At 47.2% G+C, this 17239-nt stretch overlaps 1 protein-coding gene across 1 annotated transcript in view; it reads left to right on the forward strand.

Annotated features, from left to right (window-relative positions):
* The window catches only part of LOC130261848 (collagen alpha-1(I) chain-like), a 65153-nt gene extending 48293 nt beyond the window's left edge, over window positions 1–16860 (forward strand). The window contains exons 4-5 of the mRNA XM_056508453.1: window positions 16296–16481; window positions 16856–16860. Of these exons, the coding sequence (XP_056364428.1) occupies window positions 16296–16481; window positions 16856–16860 (191 nt within the window). The remainder of the gene's footprint in view (window positions 1–16295; window positions 16482–16855) is intronic.
* The last annotated feature ends 379 nt before the right edge of the window (window positions 16861–17239 follow it).

The following is a 17239-nucleotide window of genomic DNA, read 5'->3' on the forward strand; positions in this document are numbered from 1 at the left end:
CATCCTGAGCTTTTCCAGAATGCTGAACCTAAACCTGAACCTTTCCAGGATTCTGGATCCATCCTGAGCTTTTCCAGGATCCTGAATCCATCCTGAGCCTTTCCAGGATCCTGAATCCATCCTGAGCTTTTCCAGGATCCTGAATCTATCCTGAGCTTTTCCAGGATCCTGAATCCATCCTGAGCCTTTCCAGAATGCTGAATCCATCCTGAGCCTTTCCAGGATCCTGAATCCATCCTGAGCTTTTCCAGGATCCTGAATCTATCCTGAGCTTTTCCAGGATGCTGAACCTAAACCTGAACCTTTCCAGGATTCTGGATCCATCCTGAGCTTTTCCAGGATCCTGAATCCATCCTGAGCCTTTCCAGAATGCTGAATCCATCCTGAGCCTTTCCAGGATCCTGAATCCATCCTGAGCTTTTCCAGGATCCTGAATCTATCCTGAGCTTTTCCAGGATGCTGAACCTAAACCTGAACCTTTCCAGGATTCTGGATCCATCCTGAGCTTTTCCAGGACCCTGAATCCATCCTGAGCCTTTCCAGGATCCTGAATCCATCCTGAGCTTTTCCAGGATCCTGAATCCATCCTGAGCTTTTCCAGGATTCTGGATCCATCCTGAGGATGCTGAATCCATCCTGAGGATCCTGAATCCATCCTGAGCCTTTCCAGGATCCTGAATCCATCCTGAGCCTTTCCAGGATCCTGAATCCATTCTGAGCTTTTCCAGGATCCTGAATCCATCCTGAGCTTTTCCAGGATGCTGAACCTAAACCTGAACCTTTCCAGGATCTTGAATCCATCCTGAGCTTTTCCAGGATCCTGAATCCATCCTGAGCCTTTCCAGGATCCTGGATCCATCCTGAGCTTTTCCAGAATGCTGAACCTAAACCTGAACCTTTCCAGGATTCTGGATCCATCCTGAGCTTTTCCAGGATTCTGGATCCATCCTGAGGATGCTGAATCCATCCTGAGCCTTTCCAGGATCCTGAATCCATCCTGAGCTTTTCCAGGATCCTGAATCCATTCTGAGCTTTTCCAGGATGTTGAATCCATCCTGAGGATGCTGAATCCACCCTGAGGATCCTGAATCCATCCTGAGGATGCAGAATCCATCCTGAGGGTGCTGAATCCATCCTGAGGATCCTGAATCCATCCTGAGGATCCTGAATCCATCCTGAGCTTTTCCAGGATCCTGAATCCATCCTGAGGATCCTGAATCCATCCTGAGGATCCTGAATCCATCCTGAGGATGCAGAATCCATCCTGAGGATGCAGACTCCATGTCTGTGTGGATTTTACTCTGCCCTGAGGTGCCTGGAAGTGGCAGGGCTGCTCCTGCCCATCGCTGCTGCCCTTGACTTGTCTCCCAGATGTTTTTTTTCCTCCCTCCCAGCCTTTGATTCCTTTTCTTGTTTGCTTTGCTCCCTGTTGGTGTCAGGGCAGAGGAAAATCCACACAGACATGGAGTCTGCATCCTCAGGATGGATTCAGGATCCTCAGGATGGATTCAAGATCCTGGAAAAGCTCAGGATGGATTCAACATCCTGGAAAAGCTCAGAATGGATTCAGGATCCTGGAAAGGCTCAGGATGGATTCAGGATCCTGGAAAAGCTCAGGATGGATCCAGAATCCTGGAAAAGCTCAGAATGGATTCAGGATCCTGGAAAGGTTCAGGATGGATTCAGCATCCTCAGGATGGATCCAGAATCCTGGAAAAGCTCAGGGTGGATTCAGGATCCTGGAAAGGCTCAGGATGGATTCAGCATCCTCAGGATGGATCCAGAATCCTGGAAAAGCTCAGGATGGATTCCGGATCCTGGAAAGGCTCAGGATGGATTCAGCATCCTCAGGATGGATCCAGAATCCTGGAAAAGCTCAGGATGGATTCAGCATCCTGGAAAGGCTCAGGATGGATTCAGGATCCTGGAAAAGCTCAGGATCAGATTCAGGGTCCTGGAAAAGCTCAGGGTGGATTCAGGATCCTGGAAAGGTTCAGGTTTAGGTTCAGCATTCTGGAAAAGCTCAGGATGGATTCTGTATCCAGGGCTCGTTCTGAGGCAGGATTGAAGGGAAGGGTTTATCCTAGTGGGAGATTTGGAGAATCCTTCTCTTTTTTAAACAAGGACACAAGCAGCGCCACAGGCTCACAGGGGAGCAGAGTGAAAAATCCTCCATCCCTGTTCCACCTGGACATCCCTCCTGAGAATTCCCAGCACCTAAAAAATCCCTCAGACCAGATTTTCCAGAGAGTTCTGCTCACAAATAATCACTAAATAAAGCCAAGACAGCCCCGACCGAGAAAACCCCAAAGTTTCTGCTGAGCAGGGCAGGAATGGGGGGAGGCTTGGGTGGGATGTCAGGAACTGGCCTGGGATGGTATCCCAGTTTATCCCAGTCTGCCCCAGTTTATCCCAGTCTGCCCCAGTATATCCCAGTCTATCCCAGTCTGTCCCAGTTTATCCCAGTCTATCCCAGTCTGCCCCAGTCTATCCCAGTCTGCCCCAGTTTATCCCAGTCTGTCCCAGTTTATCCCAGTCTGCCCCAGTTTATCCCAGTCTATCCCAGTCTATCCCAGTCTGTCCCAGTCTGTCCCAGTCTGTCCCAGTCTGCCCCAGTCTGTCCCAGTCTATCCCAGTCTGTCCCAGTCTATCCCAGTCTGCCCCAGTCTGTCCCAGTCTGCCCCAGTCTGTCCCAGCCTATCCCGGTCTGTCCCAGTCTATTCCAGTCTATCCCAGTCTGCCCCAGTTTATCCCAGTCTATCCCAGTCTATCCCAGTCTGTCCCAGTCTGTCCCAGTCTGTCCCAGTCTGCCCCAGTCTGTCCCAGTCTATCCCAGTCTGTCCCAGTCTATCCCAGTCTGCCCCAGTCTGTCCCAGTCTGCCCCAGTTTATCCCAGTCTATCCCAGTCTGTCCCAGTCTGTCCCAGTCTATCCCAGTCTCTCCCAGTCTGCCCCAGTCTGTCCCAGCCTATCCCGGTCTGTCCCAGTCTATTCCAGTCTATCCCAGTCTGCCCCAGTCTATCCCAGTCTGTCCCAGTCTATTCCAGTCTGTCCCAGTCTGTCCAAGTCTATCCCAGTCTGTCCCAGTCTATCCCAGTCTGTTGCAGGTCTATCCCAGTCTGTTGCAGGTCTATCCCAGTCTATCCAAGTTTGTCCCAGCCCTGTCACCCTCCTGGCCCAGCCCAGCCCAGCCCAGTTCAGCCCAGCCCAGCCCAGCCCAGTTCATCCCAGTTCAGCCCAGCCCAGCCCAGTTCAGCCCAGTTCAGCCCAGCCCAGTTCAGCCCAGTTCAGCCCAGCCCAGCCCAGCCCAGCCCAGCCCAGCCCAGCCCAGTTCAGCCCAGCCCAGCCCAGCCCAGCCCAGCTCAGCCCAGCCCAGCCCAGCCCAGCCCAGCCCAGCCCAGTTCAGCCCAGTTCAGCCCAGCCCAGCCCAGCCCAGCCCAGCCCAGTTCAGCCCAGCCCAGCCCAGCCCAGCCCAGCTCAGCCCAGCCCAGCCCAGCCCAGCCCAGCCCAGCCCAGCCCAGCCCAGTTCAGCCCAGTTCAGCCCAGCCCAGCCCAGTTCAGCCCAGTTCAGCCCAGCCCAGCCCAGCCCAGCCCAGCCCAGCCCAGCTCAGCCCAGCCCAGCCCAGTTCAGCCCAGCCCAGCCCAGCCCAGCCCAGCCCAGTTCAGCCCAGTTCAGCCCAGCCCAACCCAGCCCAGCCCAGCCCAGCCCAGCCCAGCCCAGTTCAGCCCAGTTCAGCCCAGCCCAGCCCAGTTCAGCCCAGCCCAGCCCAGCCCAGCCCAGCCCAGCCCAGTTCAGCCCAGCCCAGCCCAGTTCAGCCCAGCCCAGCCCAGCCCAGCCCAGCCCAGCCCAGCCCAGCCCAGCCCAGCCCAGTTCAGCCCAGTTCAGCCCAGCCCAGCCCAGCCCAGCCCAGCCCAGTTCAGCCCAGCCCAGCCCAGCCCAGCCCAGCCCAGCCCAGGTGAGCGCAGTTCAGCGCAGCCCAGCCCAGTTCAGCCCAGTTCAGCCCAGCCCAGCCCAGTTCAGCCCAGCCCAGCCCAGCCCAGCCCAGTTCAGCCCAGCCCAGCCCAGTTCAGCCCAGCCCAGCCCAGCCCAGCCCAGCCCAGCCCAGCCCAGCCCAGCCCAGCCCAGTTCAGCCCAGCTCAGCCCAGCTCAGCCCAGCCCAGCCCAGCCCAGCCCAGCCCAGTTCAGCCCAGTTCAGCCCAGCCCAGCCCAGTTCAGCCCAGCCCAGCCCAGCCCAGCCCAGTTCAGCCCAGCCCAGCCCAGTTCAGCCCAGCCCAGCCCAGCCCAGCCCAGCCCAGCCCAGCCCAGCCCAGTTCAGCCCAGCTCAGCCCAGCTCAGCCCAGCCCAGCCCAGTTCAGCCCAGCCCAGCCCAGCCCAGCCCAGCCCAGCCCAGCCCAGCCCAGCCCAGTTCAGCCCAGTTCAGCCCAGTTGGGAAATTAAAAAAAAAAAAGAAAATAAATGAAATAAATAAAATAAAAAATAATAAATAAAAATAGAATAGAATAGAATAGAATAGAATAGAATAGAATAGAATAGAATAGAATAGAAATGAAAACACACTGATAAACAAAATTAAAAAATAAATAAAAAATAAATCACACTGATAAATAAAATGAAAAAATAAATTTAAAAAAATCAAAACACCCTGACAAATAACATTTAAAAATAAATAAAAAAAATAAATCACAGTGATAAATAAAATTAAAAAATAAATTAAAAATAAATCAAAACACCTTGATAAACAAAATCAAAAATTAAATCAAAAATTAAATCAAAACACACTGATAAATAAAATAAAACAATAAATAAAAAATCAAAACTGTGGAGAATACACTGACAAATAAAATAAAAAATAAATAAAAAAATAAGTCAAAACACACTGATAAATAAAATTTAAAAAGAAATCAAAAATTAAATCAAAGCACACTGATAAACTAAATAAATAAATAAATAAATAAATAAAATAAATCTAAATACTCTGATAAATAAAATAAAAAATAAATAAAAAATTCAATCAAAACACACTGATAAAGAAATAAATAATAAATAAATAAACCACACTGATAAATAAAATTAAAAAATAAATTAAAAAATAAGTCAAAACACACTGATAAACAAAATCAAAAATTAATCAAAAATTAAATCAAAATACACTGATAAAGAAAAAAAATAAATCAAAACACACTGATAAACAAAATAAATAAATAAATCAAAAAATAAATCAAAGCACGCTGATAAACAAAATTTAAAAATAAATAAAAAAAATAAATCACACTGATAAATAAAACTAAAAATTAAATTAAAAATAAATCAAATCACGCTGATAAACAAAATCAAAATACACTGATAAAGAAAAAAAATAAATCAAAACACACTGATAAATAAAATTAAAAAATAAATTAAAAATAAATGAAATCCCGCTGATAAACATGATCAAAAAATAAATCAAAAATTAATCAAATCACACACATAAGAATAGGATAATTAGGAATAATTTGATACTAAAATGATAAATATCCCAAATAAAAATTTCCCGAGATTTCCAACCCAGGATTTGATCTCCAGCTGGGAACAGCTTGGGGGTGAATTAACGAAAATTAAAATTTTTATTTTTTTTTTATAGTTTTTAATAGTTTTTTTTATAGTTTTTTATAGGGTTTTTTTTTATAGTTTTTTATAGTTTTTTAATAGTTTTTTATAGTTTTTTTTTAATAGTTTTTATCCCCATGGAGGGAAATTGAATTGTCACCGTTTGGGGTCACCCGGCTGAGAAGGGAATTCCTGGGGGAATTCCTGGGGATCCCAAACCTGGGACTGGAATATTATGGGATGGCAGAAGATGTCCCCATGGCAGGGATGGATCTGGTTGGGATTTCAGGTCATGTTGGGATTTCAGGTCCCTTTGACCTCAAATATTTTGGGACTGGAATATTATGGGATGGTGGGAGATGTCCCCATGGCAGGGGTGGCACTGTTGGGATTTCAGATCCTTTTATCCCAAATATTTTGGGACTGGAATATTATGGGATGGCAGAAGGTGTCCCCATGGCAGGGATGGATCTGGTTGGGATTTCAGGTCATGTTGGGATTTCAGATCCTTTTATCCCAAATATTTTGGGACTGGAATATTATGGGATGGCAGAAGGTGTCCCCATGGCAGGGATGGCTCTGGGTGGGATTTCAGGTCCCTTTGACCCCAAATATTTCGGGATTGGAGCACCAGAGGCAGTGGAAAATGTCCCCATGACAGAGGTGACATTGTTGGTATTTCAGGTCCCTTTGACCCCAAATTTTCTGGGATTGGAGCACCAGGGACACTGGAAGACAAGTGTGACACTTGAGATTTCAGATCCCTTGGATCCCAAATATTTTGGGATTGGAGCACCAGGGACAGTGACAGATGTCCCTGTCATAGCAGGGGTGGCACTGTTGGGATTTCAAGTCCCTTTGATCCCAAATTTTCTGAGACAGAATACTATGGGATGGCAGAAGGTGTCCCCATGGTAGGGATGGATCTGGATGGGATTTCAGGTCCCTTTGACCCCAAATATTTTGGGATTGGAGCATCAGAGGCAGTGGAAGGTGACCCTGCCATAGCAAGGATGGCACTGTGGGGATTTCAGGTCCCTTTGACCCCGAATCTTCTGGGACTGGAATATTATGGGATGGCAGAAGGGTTCCCCATGGCAGGGATGGATCTGAATGGGATTTCAGGTCATGTTGGGATTTCAGGTCCGTTTGACCCCAAATATTTTGGGATTGGAGCACCAGAGGCAGTGGAAGATGTCCCCATGATGGGTGGCACTGTTGGGATTTCAAGTCCCTTTTTACCCCAAATATTTTGGGATTGGAGCACCAGGGACAGTGACAGATGTCCCTGTCATAGTAGGGGTGGCAATGTTGGGATTTCAGGTCCCTTGGATCCCAAATATTTTGGGACTGGAGCATCAGAGGCAGTGGAAAGTGTCCCCATGACAGAGGTGGCACTGTTGGGATTTCAGATCCCTTTGATCCCAAATCTTCTGGGATTGGAATACTATGGGATGGCAGAAGGTTTCCCGATGGCAGGGGGGACACTGATTGGGATTTCAGGTCCCTTTGACCCAAAATATTTTGGGATTGGAGCACCAGGGACAGTGACAGATGTCCCTGTCATAATAGGGGTGGCAATGTTGGGATTTCAGATCCCTTTTATTTCAAATATTTTGGGATTGGAGCACTCTGGGATGGTGGGAGGTGTCCCCATGACAAGGGTGGCACTGTTGGGATTTCAGGTCCCTTTGACCCCAAATATTTTGGGACTGGAATACTATGGGATGGCAGAAGGTGCCCCCATGGCAGGGGTGGCACTGTCGGGATTTCAGGTCATGTTGGGATTTCAGGTCCCTTTGACCCCAAATTTTCTGGGATTGGAGCACCAGAGGCAGTGGAAGATGTCCCTGCCATAGCAAGGATGGCATTATTGGGATTTCAGGTCCCTTTGACCCCAAATATTTCGGGATTGGAGCACCAGGAGCTCTTCCCTCTCCCATCCAGCTCCCAATGGAAAACAAACATCCATGAAAACATGGAAACCTTTTCCTCCTGCTTTTCCTCCCTCTCATTCTCCCTCCAGTCTCTTTTGAAAGGCTGAAATTTCACCCCCCAAAAAACAAAAACCCCCCAAAAACAAAACCCCCCCAAAACCAAAAACCCCCCAAACCAAAAATCCCCCAAACAAACCCAGCAGGACAAGGCCAGACTTGGGCCCCTTGACTCGGCCTAGCCATGAATAAGCCTGGCCTAACTAAGACTGGGACTAAAGGAGCCGAGCCCTGCTGGCTGCCGGGGTCAGCAGGACCATATGTCACCATTCCAGCGCCGGGGTCTCCATGGAGCCCCCCCGTTGTCCCCGTGTCCCCCCAGATTTATTCATGGCCTGGCTGGGGACAGAAACAAATTGCTACAAGCAGGCCGGGCCTAGAGCAGCAGACAATGAAAGGCCAGGGCTGTTTAAAGCTGGAGAAAGGCCTGGTTGCCATGGCAATGCCTGGTGTGGCCCATTAAACTCCAATCTCATGTAAATTTATCCCCCAGAGCTGCAGAATGGCCCCCGACATTCAGCACTTTGTTTATCAATTCCGGGGCTCTTTAATTGGCTCCATTCAGGTTTTTTTTTTGGTGTTGTTTAAAGGAATAAACAAAGCCCTGCAGATTTCTCATTTCCAGCACTCCATTCCAAATCCACGCAGCCACCTCATCTCTGGGGAGGAGGAATCAAGAAGGGATGAAGGGTCTGGAATCCCTGAGGAGTTTCCTGGGATCACTTTCCATGGATCCTCCCAGGAATTTTGGAAAAGTGGAATGACCTCACTGGGAATTTGGCTCCAAACTTAATTTGGAGTCCAATTTTGGAGGGTTTGTCACAGTTTCCCTGGAGGTCTGCAAAGAAAAATCATCTCTAAATCTGATTTTTAGTGAGGATCCTGTAGGAAGAAGGGTTTGATGCTCTGGATGGTTTTTAGGGTAGAGACACTCAAGGTGATGCCAGAGGAGTTTCCTGGGATCCTTTCATGGCCTGGATCCTTCCAGGAATTTTGGAAAATTAATTAATTAATTAAAATTAATTGGCTCAATTCAGGTTTTTTTTGTTGTTTTTGTTGTTGTTGTTTTTTTGTTTTGTTTTGTTTTGTTTTTTTGTGTTTTTTTTTTTTTTTTGTTTGTTTTTGGTTTGGTTTGGTTTGGTTTTGTTTGTTTGTTTGTTTGTTTGGGTTTTTTTTGTTTTTTTGGGTTTTTTTTTTTGTTTTGGTTTTTTTTTTGTTTGTTTTTTTTTTGTTTTGTTTTTTGTTTTGTTTTTTTTTTTTTGGTTTTTTTGTTTTTTGTTTTTTTTTTTTTTTTTTTTTTTTTTTTTTTGTGTTGTTTAAAGGAACAACCTAAACAAAGCCCTGCAGATTTCTCATTTCCAGCACTCCATTCCAAATCCACGCAGCCACCTCATCTCTGGGGAGGAGAAATCAAGAAGGGATGAAGGGTCTGGAATCCCTGAGGAGTTTCCTGGGATCCCTTTCCATGGATCCTCCCAGGAATTTTGGAAAAGTGGAATGACCTCACTGGGAATTTGGCTCCAAACTTAATTTGGAGTCCAATTTTGGAGGGTTTGTCACAGTTTCCCTGGAGGTCTGCAAAGAAAAAACATCTCTAAATCTGATTTTAGTGAAGATTTCTTCATTCTGCCAGAAATGAGGCAGAATTTCTTGATCCTTCCAGAAATGGGGCAGAATTTCTTAATTCTTACAGAAATTAGGCAGAATTTCTTGATTCTGTCAGAAATGAGGGAGAATTTCTTGATTCTTCCAGAAATGAGGCAGAATTTCTTCAACCTGCCAGAAATGGAGGGAGAATTTTTTGATACTTCCAGAAATGGAGGGAAAATTTCTTAATTCTGCCAAAAATGAGGCAGAATTTCTTAATTCTGTTAGAAATGGAGGCAAAATTTCTTCAATTTGCCAGAAATGAGGCAGAATTTTTCAATTCTTCCAGAAATTGGGGCAGAATTCCTTGATTCTTCCAGAAATTAGGCAGAATTTCTTAATTCTGTCAGAAATGGGGCAGAATTTCTTCCATCTGCCAGAAATGGAGGGAGAATTCCTTTAGTCTTCTAGAAATGAGGCAGAATTTCTTAATTCTGTTAGAAATGGAGGGAAAATTTCTTAATTCTGCCAAAAATGAGGCAGAATTTCTTGATTCTTCCAGAAATGGGTCAGAATCTCTTAATTCTGTCAGAAGTGAGGGAGAATTTCTTAATTCTTCCAGAAATGAGGCAGAATTTCTTAATTCTTCCAGAAATGAGGCAGAATTTCTTAATTCTTCTAGAATTGGAGGAAAAATTTCTTAATTCTGCCAAAAATGGAGGAAAAATTTCTTAACTCTGTCAAAAATGAGGCAGAATTTCTTAATTATTCCAGAAACAGAGTGAGAATTTCTTCAGTCTTCCAGAAATTGAGGCAGAATTTCTTATTTCTGTTAGAAATGAGGCAGAATCTCTCAATTCTGGCAGAAACAGAGTGAGAATTTCTTAATTCTTCCAGAAATGGAGGGAGAATTTCATGATTCTTCCAGATATGAGGCAGAATTTCTTAATTCTTCCAGAAAAGAGGCAGAATCTCTCAATTCTGTCAGAAATGGGGCAGAATTTCTTAATTCTTCCAGAAATTAGGCAGAATTTCTCAATTCTGTTAGAAATGGAGGGAGAATTTCATGATTCTTCCAGAAATGAGGCAGAATTTCTTCAATTTGCCAGAAATGGAGGCAGAATTCCTTCATTCCTCCAGAAATGGGGCAGAATTTCTCAATTCTGCCAAAAATGAGGCAGAATTTCTTAATTCTTCTAGAAATGAGGGAGAAATTCTTAATTCTTCCAGAAATGGGTCAGAATCTATCAATTCTGCCAGAAATGGGGCAGAATTTCTCAATTCTTCTAGAAATTGAGGCAGAATTTCTTAATTCTTCCAGAAATGGGGCAGAATTTCTCAATTCTGCCAAAAATGAGGCAGAATCTCTCAATTCTGCCAGAAATGGGTCAGAATTTCTCAATTCTGCCAGAAATGGGGCAGAATTTCTCAATTCTTCTAGAAATGGGGCAGAATTTCTCAATTCTGCCAGAAATGGGTCAGAATTTCTAATTCTTCCAGAAATGGGTCAGAATCTCTCAATTCTGCCAGAAATGGGGCAGAATTTCTCAATTCTTTTAGAAATTGAGGCAGAATTTCTTCAATCTGGCAGAAATGGGTCAGAATCTCTCAATTCTGCCAGAAATGGGGCAGAATTTCTCAATTCTGCCAGAAATGGGTCAGAATTTCTCAATTCTGCCAGAAATGGGGCAGAATTCCTCAGTTCCTCAGAAATCCCTCTGTCCCCAGCTGCAGGGAATCCCCTTTGCCGGGAATTTGGGGATTGCAGGAGGGAGGAGCTGGGGGAGGGGAGGTTTTATTGTGGCATCAAACAAGCAAAACTTCCCAGAGGGTGGCTGGGAAACCAAAATCTGCAAAATTTCCACTTCAAAAGCTGCACAGAAGAATCTCAAGGCTCAGCTCCACCTGTGAAAGATTCTCCCATCCTTCTCCAAAATTCTGCTGAAGTTAAAAAAAAAAATACAAAAAAAATCGCCCTGGGGTTTGCCTGGAGGCAAAGTTTCTTAATTCTTCTATAAATGGAGGGATAATATTTTAGTTCTGCCAGAAATGAGGTTGCAAGGGGAGAGTGGGGAAAGAGAAAAGGCAAAAAAAAAGAAAAAAAAAAATTAAAAAAATATAATAATAATAATAATAATAATAATAATAATAATAATAATAATAATAATAATAATAATAATAATAATATTTTAAAATTAATATTAAAATAAAAATAGAAAATAAAAATAAAAATTAAAATGAAGATGAAAATAAAAATAAAAATAAAAATAAAAATAAAAATAAAAAATGAAAATAAAAATAAAAATAAAAAAATGAAAATGAAAATGAAAATAAAAATAAAATAAAAATAAAAAATAAAAATTAAAATAAAAATAAAAATAAAAATAAAAATAAAAATAAAATAAAAACAAAACCAGAAGGGGTAAAAAACCCATCCACATGTGAAAAGGATTTAAAGTTTGTGGGAGGGAGGGAAAAGGAGGAGGAGGAGGGGGAGGAGGGAGGGAAGGAAGTGTTGGAATAACCCGGAGCGCCCGGGATGGAAACACTGAATTATTCAGGAGGGTTTGAACAGGAGGAGTTCGGGCACTGAGGCTCCTCCATCCCTGGGACTGGCGGGAGGAAATGGGGAAAGGGGAAAGGCCTGGACAGAAAAAATCGATTTTGGATAAATTGTGAGCTCAGGGTGGAGGGAGAGCCTGGAGCAAAGGGAGAAGCCAGAGGGGAAAGGGCAGGGGAGACTGCTGGGGTTAATGGGGTGGGATAATGGGGTGGGTAATGGGGTGGGATCAATGGGGTGGGATCAATGGGGTGGGATCAATGGGGTGGGATAATGGGGTGGGGTTAATGGGGTGGGGTTAATGGGGTGGGGTTAATGGGGTAGGATTAATGGGGTGGGATAATGGGGTGGGATCAATGGGGTGGGATCAATGGGGTGGGGTTAATGGGGTGGGATAATGGGGTGGGATCAATGGGGTGGGGTTAATGGGGTGGGATCAATGGGGTGGGATCAATGGGGTGGGATCAATGGGGTGGGGATAATGGGGTGGGATCAATGGGGTGGGGTTAATGGGGTGGGATCAATGGGGTGGGATAATGGGGTGGGATAATGGGGTGGGATAATGGGGTGGGATAATGGGGTGGGATCAATGGGGTGGATGGGGTGGGATCAATGGGGTGGGATCAATGGGGTGGGATCAATGGGGTGGGATGGGATGGGATAATGGGGTGGGATCAATGGGATGGGATCAATGGGGTGGGATCAATGGGGTGGGATGTAATGGGATAATGGGATGGGATCAATGGGATGGGATGATACAATGGGATCAATGGAATATGGGATAATGGGATATGGGATCAATGGTATCAATGGGATCAATGGGATCAATGGGATCAATGGGATCAATGGGATATGGGATATGGGATCAATGGGATCAATGGGATATGGGATCTATGGGATCAATGGGATCAATGGGATATGGGATCAATGGGATATGGGATCAATGGGATATGGGATCAATGGGATATGGGATATAGGATCAATGGGATCAATGGGATATGGGATCAATGGGATATGGGATCAATGGGATATGGGATATGGGATATGGGATCAATGGGATATGGGATATGGGATATGGGATCAATGGGATATGGGATATGGGATCAAAGGGATCAATGGGATATGGGATCAATGGGATCAATGGGATCAATGGGATATGGGATCAATGGGATATGGGATCAATGGTATATGGGATATGGGATTATGGGATATGGGATCAATGGGATATGGGATATGGGATCAATGGGATCAATGGGATATGGGATCTATGGGATATGGGATAATGGGATATGGGATCAATGGGATATGGGATAATGGGATATGGGATCAATGGGATATGGGATCAATGGGATATGGGATCAATGGGATATGGGATCAATGGGATATGGGATCAATGGGATATAGGATATGGGACCAATGGGATCAATGGGATATGGGATATGGGATCAATGGGATCAATGGGATATGGGATCAATGGGATCAATGGGATCAATGGGATCAATGGGATCAATGGGATCAATGGGATATGGGATCAATGGGATATGGGATCAATAGGATCAATGGGATATGGGATATGGGATCAATGGGATATGGGATCAATGGGATATGGGATAATGGAATATGGGATATGGGATCAATGGGATAATGGAATATGGGATATGGGATCAATGGGATGATGTTGGGATTGGATTTGGGATTGGATTTGGGATGGGATAATGGGATGGCAAAGAGACCACAAGGATCCAACCCCCAGGACAACCCCAAAACTCCCCCCTGTGCCTTTCCCAAGCACCGCAGCATTTCATTTCAAACCCACCTAAAAATCCCAACAGGGTTAAAAAATGTTTCACCTGGAGAGTTGGATTTTCCCTTCCCCTGGAGCCTCTGTCCTGGCACAGCAGGAGCAGCTCCAGTGGAGCCTTTGCACTGAAATATTCATGGGAACCGAGAGCAGCTCCAGGATCCAAACCCTCCCTTCCCCTCCTAACCCTCTCCTGAAATCATTTCTTGATCCACACTATTCCTGTCCACATTGGCTTAAAAAAAAAAATAAATTCTAAGCCTAGAACAGAAAAAGAAAAAAAAAAAAAAGGCAAGAGAAGAACCTAATGAAATATTTAAGATTTTTTTTTTTCCCTTGGAATTGCTGACAAAGGTTTTGTTTTGTTTGGTGCTTTTGTGTGAGGATGAGCCTGGAGCAGGAAAAGCACCGGGGGTTGCTCCATGAGGAGGGTGCTGCTCACAGCTGGGCCAGGACTGAAATAAAAATAAAAACAAAAATAAAAATAAAAATAAAAATAAAAATAAAAATAAAAATATAAATATAAATATAAATATAAATATAAATATAAATATAAATATAAATATAAATATAAATATAAATATAAATATAAATTATGTATCTATAATATATAAATACTGTAATATAAATGTAATATAAATAATAAGTACTGTATACTATAATAATATTATATAAATAAATAAATAAATAAATAAATGTATATATAAATACTGTGATATAAATAATTAATAAACATCTGAGTCCAAACAAAACAATATGATCTTGCACATTTAATCCCAGCCCTAGCAAAAAGGAAAGAGAAAGGGGAAAGGGGAAAGGGGAAAGGGGAAACTCCTCTTGGCTGGGAGGGATGGGATCAGAATCTGTAGGGATGGGATGGATGGATGGATGGATGGATGGATGGATGGATGGATGGATGGATGGATGGATGGATCTGCAGGGATGGGATGGAATCCATCCAGGATCTGCAGGGATGGATGGATGGATTCAGGATCTGCAGGGATTTGGGATGGAATCGATTCAGGATCTGCAGGGATTTGGGATGGAATCCATTCAGGATCTGCAGGGATGGGATGGAATCCATCCAGGATCTGCAGGGATGGATGGATGGATCCAGGATCTGCAGGGGTGGGATGGAATCGATTCAGGATCTGCAGGGATGGATGGATGGATGGATGGATGGATGGATGGATGGATTCAGGATCTACAGGGATTTGGGATGGAATCCATCCAGGATCTGCAGGGGTGGGATGGAATCCATCCAGGATCTGCAGGGATTTGGGATGGAATCCATCCAGGATCTGCAGGGGTGGGATGGAATCCATCCAGGATCTACAGGGATGGATGGATGGATTCAGGATCTGCAGGGATTTGGGATGGAATCCATCCAGGATCTGCAGGGATGGATGGATGGATCCAGGATCTGCAGGGGTGGGATGGAATCCATTCAGGATCTGCAGGGATTTGGGATGGATGGATAGAATCCATCCAGGATGTGGATGGATGGATGGATGGATGGATGGATGGATGGATGGATGGTTTCAGGATCTACAGGGATTTGGGATGGAATCCATCCAGGATCTGCAGGGATGGGATGGAATCCATCCAGGATCTGCAGGGATTTGGGATGGAATCCATCCAGGATCTGCAGGACCGTGCCAGAGCACAGATCCCGGCCCTGGCGGGTGAGGCCTCAGGAGCAGCAGCAGCAGCAGGAGCAGCAGCAGCAGCAGCAGCAGCAGCAGCAGCAGCAGCAGCAGCAGCAGGAGCAGCAGCAGCAGGAGCAGCAGCAGCAGGAGCAGCAGCAGCAGCAGGGCCGGACGAGCAGCAGCAGCAGCAGCAGCAGCAGCAGCAGCAGCAGCAGCAGGAGCAGCAGCAGCAGGAGCAGCAGCAGCAGCAGCAGCAGCAGCAGCAGCAGCAGGAGCAGCAGCAGCAGGAGCAGCAGCAGCAGCAGCAGCAGCAGCAGCAGCAGCAGCAGCAGCAGCAGCAGCAGCAGGAGCAGCAGCAGCAGCAGCAGCAGGAGCAGCAGCAGCAGCAGCAGCAGCAGCAGCAGCAGCAGCAGCAGTGCCGGACGAGCGGGAGCTGCAGCCGGACTCGATCTGCCGGCGAGCCCGGGGCAGCAGCGGGGCGGGGCCGGAGCCTCCCGGGCTGGAGCCGGTCCAGACCCTGCAGCCACGGGCCTGGCCACGTGCTGGGACTGGGAACTGCAGCACTGGGACACTGGGACCCTGCTGGGACTGGGACTGGGACCCTGCTGGGACTGGGACTGGGACCCTACTGGGACTGGGACACTGCGACCTCCTTTTGTGACTGCTGGGACTGGGACACTGGGACCAGTGGGACAGGGAACTGCAGCACAGGGACACTGGGACCCTGCTGGGACTGGGACTGGAACCCTGCTGGGACTGGGAACTGCGCAGGGACACTGGGACCCCTTTGTGACCCTGCTGGGACAGGGGGCTGGAGCACTGGGAGCACTGGGATCCCTTTGTGACCCTGCTGGGACTGGGACACTGGGACCCTGCTGGGACAGGGAACTGCAGCACAGGGACACTGGGACCCCTTTGTGACCCTGCTGGGACAGGGAGCTGGAGCACTGGGAGCACTGGGAGCACTGGGAGCACTGGGAGCACAGGGACACTGGGACCCCTTTGTGCCCCTTTCCTGTGACCCTGCACCACAGGCACCCTTGGGACCCTTTCCGGTGACCCTGCAGCACTGGGACCACCGTGCCCCGTCCCTGTGCCCCCTTCCCGTGACCCTGCAGGGACAGACCCCCCTCCCCGAGCCCAGACCTCGCCGTGCCAGCCTCCCAGGGCGGCTGCGGAGGCCGCGGAGGCCGCGGAGGCTCCTGGCCAGCCGCCACCGCCGCCGCTGGCCCCGAGCGCGTGCGGGGGCCACCGGGGCCGGGTGACCTCGGGGCTGGCGGCGGCCCAGCCTTGGCAGGGAGAGCGTGAGAAACCAGGGGGCGACACCCAAGTGTCATCACAGCTGCAAAAACTGCTGAGCAGAAAGAGCCTAATTACAAAAATATGCGCCCGGAGGCTTTTCCGTGATGAAAACAGAGGCGCGCTTCAGCCTCGGCCGGGCAGAGCCGGGCTCTGCTGGGCGGGGAGCGCGGCTTAACGAGCCTGGGGGCGCGGGGGGGTCCATGGAGCTTGTCATCACCCAGCGTGGCGGATCTGCGAGATGAAGGAGGAACATAACACACCCCATTAAAATTAACAAAGCTCTTTTTCTTCCTGCTTGGCGCTTTTTTTTTTTCCTCCTCCTCCTCCTCCTCCTGGCTGCCCCTCACCCCGCTCCCGGCTCCTCGGCTGTTTGCAGAGTGACTCCAGGAACTGATAAAGCGCTTTAAGGGCAGCCAAACACCGCCGTGGCCTCACATGGCAACGCTGGGAGGAATGTCCCGATGTCCCGCCGCCGGCGCACAGCACGGGCGTGACATTCGAATGGAATCTGCAGCAAAAAAAAAAAAAAAAAAAAAAAAAAAAACCAAAAAAATAAAAAACCAACAACCCAGCAAGCCAGGCATGTGCCACCGTGTCCCCAAGGGCTGCGGCTCTGTGCCCTTGACACGTGGCTTGCAGGCGGGCAGTGCCACCAGGGCCACCCGGCTGCTCTGCTTTAACCCCTGGTGGCCAAAAAAATGGGAATGTCTGTGGTGGGAGCGGTGCTGGTGTCCCCGTGGGAGGGTCTGTGCCTCTGCCG

Source organism: Oenanthe melanoleuca, chromosome 21 (assembly GCF_029582105.1).
Source record: "Oenanthe melanoleuca isolate GR-GAL-2019-014 chromosome 21, OMel1.0, whole genome shotgun sequence".
Classification (NCBI taxonomy): Eukaryota; Metazoa; Chordata; class Aves; order Passeriformes; family Muscicapidae; genus Oenanthe; species Oenanthe melanoleuca.